The sequence below is a fragment of the Ascaphus truei genome, chromosome 4 (assembly GCF_040206685.1).
Source record: "Ascaphus truei isolate aAscTru1 chromosome 4, aAscTru1.hap1, whole genome shotgun sequence".
In the NCBI taxonomy this organism is placed as follows: domain Eukaryota; kingdom Metazoa; phylum Chordata; class Amphibia; order Anura; family Ascaphidae; genus Ascaphus; species Ascaphus truei.
Window position 1 is genome coordinate 422051269 of NC_134486.1, and position 8550 is coordinate 422059818.

Consider the following 8550-nt stretch of genomic DNA (forward strand, 5'->3'; position numbering starts at 1 on the left):
ATATATACACTCTCCTCACGCGTCCGTCTGTCAGTGTGTACACAGTGTGAGTTATATATATGCACACTCGCCTCACGCGTCCGTCTGTCCGTGTACACACAGTGTGAGTTATATATATGCACACTCTCCTCACGTGTTCGTCCGTCTGTCCGTGTACACACAGTGTGAGTTATATATGCACACTCTCCTCACGCGTCCGTCTGTCCGTGTACACACAGTGTGAGTTATATATATACACACTCTCCTCACGCGTCCGTCTGTCCGTGTACACACAGTGTGAGTTATATATATACACACTCTCCTCCTCACAGATGGCAGTGATTGGTCAGCAGTCCGGCGGGGGCAGCAGTAACCTCACAGAGCTCCAGGTTGTGAATCTGGACACTTCACACAACAGCAAGAATGACTGACCCCTCCCCCCCTCCTCTCGGGAGGGGGGGTGTCCATGCCGCAGGGGGAGGAGCCTGAAGAGCGCAGGGGGGGAGCCTGGTACGGCTGCTGCCCCTCACATTACAGACTGCATCCCTTATTTATTGCTGCCTTTCTCCCGTTTCCTTCTGCACCAGTGGGGGGCGGCGGAGGAGGGGGGGATACCGGGGGTCTGCCCACACGTTGTGTGTTTCCTTACCTCTCCTATGGACGAGGAGTGGGACCGCGTGCTGGGGGGCTGCTGCACTATGAACTCGCCCCTCCTGCAGTGAAGGGGTAACGGGCCGCGTCTGCCTGCGTGGGGGGAGGGGCCTGGCGGCCCCTTGTCTGATGGCAGGTGGGGTACATGCCTCGTCTTGGTATGAAAGCTCCATAGTAAAAGCAGTTACTGTTACCCCTCCCTTCTCTCCCTTCCCCCCCTCACAGGAACCACCCTGCCTCTCTCCCCCACCTTCCCCCCACACACAGGACTCGCTCTGCCTCTTCCCCAACCACCACACAGGATTCACCCTGCCTCTCTCTCTTCTCCCCACCCTGCCTCCCCCCTCTCCCCCACACACCACAGGTCCTCAGAAAAGGGAAGGACTATTTTGCACTGAAGGTGGGTGTCAGGGGCAAACATTGCAGGTCAGTCCGTGCCCCCGGGCGGGGGCAGTATTACCAGCGAGTGTGAGGCATGTGGGTATACTAGTGACATGCCCCCCTTCCCATGCTGCCCCCGTTCTTTAATGGTGCCCAGCAGGACAGCTGGCTAAGTTAGAGGAATGGGCATTTTATACATTGCTCCCCCTCCTCCTCCGGTGTTGGGGCGCTGGCACCTTCCTGCGATGTGTGGGTTACCCCAAGATGGCGGTAGCCCCTACCCCGTTCCCCTCTGACCCCACTGACAAGCCATGCGTTTCTCTGCAGTGACCGCTGCGTTCCTCAGACTCCGCCCCCTGCGTTCCTCAGACTCCCCCTGCTCGCGGTGACGGGCCGGAGATGGTTTTATTGGGGGGAAATGAACAGTTGAAAACAAATCCCCCCCTCCCCCCTCCCCCCCCCCCCCAACGCCTTGACAAGAAGCCTTTATTTTTCTAAGTGTTGATTCTCAGTATTTATGTTCTGGGGGCGACTTCTGTACAGTTTTCACAAGCGAAGCTGCGCCCCTTTTCTATGGCAAAGAAGGGGTGCTGTGATGGGGCTTTTATAATGTGCTTTTTGTGGTTTTGGTTTCCCCGCGTTTAATGTCGCGACGGTTATTTATCCCTTTGCCGCCGCTGGGCCTCCCCCTCCCCCCCCCCCCCCCCCCCCCCCGAGGCAAAGAGGTCGACTACATTTTGGGTATTGAGACACTACAGTAGTAGGGTGATCTAAGTATTGCCAGGCCGTGCTCCTCGCCTGCACCGTGACCACGGATCAGGTCCGGCAGGCTGGTTTGTTTTGTTCTTTTTGAATCCTGGCACAGATTTTTTTGTTTGTTCACAACCGGATGAGATTTGGGGAGCGGGAGCCAAGTTGTGAGAAAGTGGGGTGCCACCTCCCGGCCCGAGTGGAGGAACCTGCCCCCATCCCGAGACACGCGACCCTATTTATACCCCCCCGATCCCGAGAAACTGATGTATTTGCCGCCAGTCTCCTCCTGTTTAAGAATTTCAACATGGCGGCCTAATCCTGTGCGTCCTTCAGGCCGGTCAGGGGGTCGCATGACATCGGGGGGTACGGTTTCCTATTGGACGACTGTGTAAATGTTCAGGATGTAACACCAGTAATTAAACTGGTCGGTAAGTCCCCACGGTGGGGGTGGGGGGGGGGAGACCCCTGTTAGAAGGCAGTCCCGTAATTATCAGCACAGGTAGGTCCTAGTTATCTGACCCAAGATAACGCGTTATCCGCCGCTCACCGCCGCGGATTAACATTGGATCATTGGGTCTCCAGTCCTCAACACTGGACCAAACAGGACAGGTTTTCAGGATATCCCACGTTTCGGCACAGGTGGCTCTCAATAACTGATTGAGCCGCCTGTGCTGAAGCAGCGATATGCTGCACCTGTGCTGAAGCAGGGATATGCTGCACCTGTGCTGAAGCAGGGATATGCTGCACCTGACCTTTTGGGAGGAGGGTGAGGACTGGAGTTGAGAATCCCTGGTATAGTGAGAGATGGTGCCTAGCACGTGGCGTCCCGCGCTGAAGCAGTAACGGATCTTAATTATCCGGCGTCGGTGCCTATACGCGCGCCCCCACGCACGTGGAGTTTGTACGGGCGATTACAGACAGTCTGCACCCGCTATTTCTCACGCCATCTGTCTTATTTATATGTGCACCTTCAGTGTCGCCCATCCCTTCATGTGACCACGTGAGGCACACACGCCCCAGGGTGTTAGAAACGGGGGGGGGACAGGCCTCAGGCTTTTCCTAGGAACCCCCGAGTTACCGAGAGATTTGCCTTTTTTATGTGCTGATAAAAGATGGCGGCCTAGCGAAGGGCGTCCAATAGGAAGTTTGTGCGAGCAATCTCTGACCATAGTGGCCCGGGGATTGCAAATAGTGGTTCTACGTCCGGGACCCCCTCACCCCTCCGTTCTGACGCTGTAACAGGGAGATGGCTGCGGGGCGCTGGGTATACCGGCGGTTTCTGGTTCAGGATCGGTCACGGTGCAGGAAAAGGATGTTCCACGTGTCCGCGCTCTCAGAACTTGGCTCCTATTAGTGGCATGGAGACCGGCCAGCCTCAGATCTGTCCCGTGGGACGTGTGACGTGACGCCTGAGACCTGGCCCGAGGTGCGATGACACTGTCCCTGCGCTGGGTGGGTGGCTCCTGGTGGCATTCTCCCCACGCCGCGTGCGGTCTCAAAGCCTACGAGTGCTCAGATACGGGCGAGATATTTTACCAATGTGTATGTTCGTTCCCCTAAATGATCCTGTCGCAGGGTTTGACTCTGTGCAGAATGTGCCAAACGGTGTGCAGGGAGTGGCAATGGCACGCTCGCGCGGCAGGGAGCGCCAGTGACGCCCACGCTGGAGGGAGCGCCAGTGACATGCCCACGCTGGAGGGTTCGTCAGTGACACGCCCACGCGACAGGGAGCGCCAGTGACACGCCCACGCGGCAGGGAGCGCCAGTGACACGCCCACGCGGCAGGGAGCGCCAGTGACACGTGCAGGGGGCGTGAATGAGTTAAGATTCCTGGTCAGTGCCATTAGGTAAAGACCAGACGGGGTAATTATTTTTCTAGGAGTCTAGGTCAGCGTGGGATTTAAATGTCCCTCTGTGTCACCACCGTTCCCTTGTCCCTCTGTCACCACCGTTTCCTTGTCCCTCTGTGTCACCACCGTTCCCTTGTCCCTCTGTGTCACCACCGTTTCCTTGTCCCTCTGTGTCACCACCGTTCCCTTGTCCCTCTGTGTCACCACCGTTTCCTTGTCCCTCTGTGTCACCACCGTTTCCTTGTCCCTGTGTCACCACCGTTTCCTTGTCCCTCTGTGTCACCACCGTTTCCTTGTCCCTCTGTGTCACCACCGTTTCCTTGTCGCTCTGTGTCATCACCGTTTCCTTGTCCCTCTGTGTCACCACCGTTTCCTTGTCCCTCTGTGTCACCACCGTTTCCTTGTCCCTCTGTGTCACCACCGTTTCCTTGTCCCTCTGTGTCACCACCGTTTCCTTGTCCCTCTGTGTCACCACCGTTTCCTTGTCCCTCTGTGTCACCACCGTTTCCTTGTCCCTCTGTGTCACCACCGTTTCTTTGTCCCTCTGTGTCACCACCGTTTCCTTGTCCCTCTGTGTCACCACCGTTCCCTTGTCCCTCTGTGTCACCACCGTTCCCTTGTCCCTCTGTGTCACCACCGTTCCCTTGTCCCTCTGTGTCACCACCGTTCCCTTGTCCCTCTGTGTCGCCACCGTTTCCTTGTCCCTCTGTGTCGCCACCGTTCCCTTGTCCCTCTGTCACCACCGTTTCCATGTCCCTCTGTGTCACCACCGTTCCCTTGTCCCTCTGTGTCACCACCGTTTCCATGTCCCTCTGTGTCACCACCGTTCCCTTGTCCCTCTGTGTCACCACCGTTTCCATGTCCCTCTGTGTCACCACCGTTCCCTTGTCCCTCTGTGTCACCACCGTTCCCTTGTCCCTCTGTGTCACCACCGTTCCCTTGTCCCTCTGTGTCACCACCGTTCCCTTGTCCCTCTGCGTCACCACCGTTCCCTTGTCCCTCTGTGTCAGGGCCACGTGTTCCATGCAGTCTGCAGCATGTGCTTGGCCTGTAGGTTATAACAGACTTAGAATACCCCGCCCTATAAAGTAGCAGAGAGCAGGTGCACATGGTCTATATGGAGTTGTGCAATATATACAAATAAAAACCCAGCATTGATTGCAGTGGCTGGTGACTTCTCACACCCTTCTCGGCCTGCTAAGTTACAGAAAGGGTTAACCCCACTCACATCTCTTCCACTTCCTGTCTGGTCACACCTGCCCAGGTTCCACTTCCTGTCTGGTCACACCTGCCCAGGTTCCACTTCCTGTCTGGTCACACCTGCCCAGGTTACCTTTCCACTTCCTGTCTGGTCACACCTGCCCAGGTTACAGTCACATGATGAGTTTATTTATGGGTTCTGCCGCTGAAGCATTATACAGACATTGACGATCCGGGAAAGGAGACATTTTATCGTGTGGTGAATTGACTTTCTCCTGCTTTTTGAGTTTATTTTTGTTGTGCTTGCGTGTATTTTATTATTATTTTTTGCCTATTTTCCCAGGAGTGGTTCCCGGGAGAAGTTGTGAAAGTTAAACACAGTACTGTGTACATAATCTTTTGTATAAAACAAAAAAAAAAAAAGAGAATCTTTCAATAAATGTATCATTTTGTGCACATTTTCTTCCGCACCGTCATGGCGTCTTATATCGACGCCAATTGGGGGGGGTGACAGCCATGTACACAGCACTGTACATGTGGATTTGGATGCACAGGTCGCACCTCCCCTGAAGAGCTTACCATCTAATGTTAAATGAGATGGGGAGTTAGGAAAATAATATTTTGTATTTAATTGGGTGATGTGCCGGCTTTATGTGCAATATCTGCATTGTGGAGCCATGTAACATCTTGTGTTTATTCTACAACTGACCACGACATGGCTGATATATCTCATATTTATCCAAAGAGAACATTACTAAACAGAAGGAGATGGGTGGATATCGCCTGCGCGGGCGCTGGGATTTCAACCAGGTCCCGCTGATTTACACCGTAATAGTGTATCTTGGGTATCCGCTGGTAATATTGTTACTTGGGTATCCGCTGGCACACCGTAATATTGTTACTTGGGTATCTGCTGGCACACCGTAATATTGTTACTTGGGTATCTGCTGGCACACCGTAATATTGTTACTTGGGTATCTGCTGGCACACCGTAATATTGTTACTAGGGTATCTGCTGGCACACCGTAATATTGTTACTTGGGTATCTGCTGGCACACCGTAATATTGTTACTTGGGTATCTGCTGGCACACCGTAATATTGTTACTGGGTATCCGCTGGCACACCGTAATATTGTTACTTGGGTATCCGCTGGCACACCGTAATATTGTTACTTGGGTATCCGCTGGCACACCGTAATATTGTTACTTGGGTATCCGCTGGCACACCGTAATATTGTTACTTGGGTATCCGCTGGCACACCGTAATATTGTTACTTGGGTATCCGCTGGCACACCGTAATATTGTTACTTGGGTATCTGCTGGCACACCGTAATATTGTTACTTGGGTATCCGCTCGCACACCGTAATATTGTTACTTGGGTATCCGCTGGCACACCGTAATATTGTTACTTGGGTATCCGCTGGCACACCGTAATATTGTTACTTGGGTACCCGCTGGCACACCGTAATATTGTTACTTGGGTATCCGCTGGCACACCGTAATATTGTTACTTGGGTATCTGCTGGCACACCGTAATATTGTTACTTGGGTATCTGCTGGCACACCGTAATATTGTTACTTGGGTATCCGCTGGCACATCGTAATATTGTTACTTGGGTATCTGCTGGCACACCGTAATATTGTTACTTGGGTATCTGCTGGCACACCGTAATTTTGTTACTTGGGTATCCGCTGGTAATATTGTTACTTGGGTATCTGCTGGCATACCGTAATATTGTTACTTGGGTATCCGCTGGCACACCGTAATATTGTTACTTGGGTATCTGCTGGCACACCGTAATATTGTTACTTGGGTACCCGCTGGCACACCGTAATATTGTTACTTGGGTATCCGCTGGCACACCGTAATATTGTTACTTGGGTATCTGCTGGCACACCGTAATATTGTTACTTGGGTATCTGCTGGCACACCGTAATATTGTTACTTAGGTATCCGCTGGCACATCGTAATATTGTTACTTGGGTATCTGCTGGCACACCGTAATATTGTTACTTGGGTATCTGCTGGCACACCGTAATTTTGTTACTTGGGTATCCGCTGGTAATATTGTTACTTGGGTATCTGCTGGCATACCGTAATATTGTTACTTGGGTATCCGCTGGCACACCGTAATATTGTTACTTGGGTATCTGCTGGCACACCGTAATATTGTCACTTGGGTATCTGCTGGCACACCGTAATATTGTTACTTGGGTATCTGCTGGCACATAGTTACATAGTAGATGAGGTTGAAAAAAGACAGATGTTCATCAAGTTCAACCTATGCTAAATTTAGACGACAGATACTTTATCCTATCCTACTTACTTATTGATCCAGAGGAAGGCAAACAAAAAACCCCAGGGTCATATCATCCAATGATATCTCATAAGGGGAAAAATAAATTCCTTTCCAACTCCAAGAATTAGCAATCGGATTAATCCCTGGATCAACATCCTTCCCATGTTTACTTATTTGGTATATCCCTGTATACCTTTCCCATCTAAAAAGATGTCCAACCTTTTTTTTTTTTTTTAACAAATCTGTTGTATCTGCCATCACGGTCTCCATGGGTAATGAATCCCACATTGTAACTGCCCTTACTGTAAAGAACCCTTTACTTTGTTGCTGGTGAAATCTCCTTTCCTCCAACCTTAAGGGATGGCCCGAGTCCTTTGTACTGCCCTTGGGATAAATATTCATTCACTCCCTGTACTGTCCCCAAATATATTTGTATATAGTTTTCGCATCCCCTCTTAGACACCTCTTTTCTAATGTAAATAAATCTAATTTAGCCAACCTCTTTTCTAATGTAAATAAATCTACTTCAGCTAGCCTCTCCTCATAAGTTAGATTGTCCATCCCCTTTATTAATTTGGTGGCTCTTCTCTGCACTCTCTCTAGTTCCATAATGTCTTTTCTTAGGATTGGTGCTCAAAATTGTACTCCATATTCAAGGTGTGGTCTTACTAATGCTTTGTAAAGGGGCATAATTATGTTTACTTCCCTCCCATCCATTGCCCGTTTGATGCAAGTGTAGCCCTGGTAAGAAATGGGGCTATAGTTCTATCCTCCTCCTGATATAATCCCTGGTAAGGGCAGGTTGCCAGGAGTTATCATGGGTTTCCCCCACTTCAAGGACTTGCCCTGAGTGGTGTAGGTAGGTCACCTGACCCTGTGTCAAAGCAAGAGACACAGGGGCGGTGCCTGCTGATATCATAAAGAGCAGTGCACTTCCTATTTAGTGTCAGTTGGTTAGAAGTGTGGGAGTAGTTAGAGTTGGAGGAGAAGAGTGATCAGCTCATGAGTAGAGCTGATCCAACCATAGTGTAGTTAGCAAGGTGGACCAGTACCTCTCACCTGGACTAGGGGGTGAGGGAAGAGTTAGCCCCATTCTGGATGTCCTTGATCCAGAGTGGTGGCAGGGAAGGACCATCACAAAGGAGGACAGTCTGTGGATGGTACCTGAGCTGTGCTGTCGGCTGCTGCTGCCGCCCTGCTGTGAATAAAGACTGCTGCTTTTAAAGAAAGACAAACCTGTGTGAGACTGGAATCTCTCATCCCTGTGTGGGAACTCTGGTAAGGATTCCACCCCGCATTCCTGGGGCTTACTAAAGATGGAGGCGTTGCACCATTGAACCAGAACGAAGGCATCCACCCCAGTAACCTGTTCCTGTTATCCCCCCATGTCATCGCGGGAGACTCAGGCCCCCCTGTTGCAAGCAGGTATGCACC

General features: G+C 51.4%; 1 protein-coding gene across 4 annotated transcripts in view; it reads left to right on the forward strand.

The window, feature by feature from the left end:
• The window catches only part of SRF (serum response factor), a 45833-nt gene extending 40557 nt beyond the window's left edge, over positions 1-5276 (forward strand). For all 4 annotated transcript variants that reach the window (XM_075598835.1, XM_075598833.1, XM_075598834.1 and 1 more), the window contains exon 7: positions 312-5276. In XM_075598835.1, the coding sequence (XP_075454950.1) occupies positions 312-321 (10 nt within the window). In that variant the 3' untranslated portion in view covers positions 322-5276. The remainder of the gene's footprint in view (positions 1-311) is intronic.
• Positions 5277-8550: the final 3274 nt, after the last annotated feature.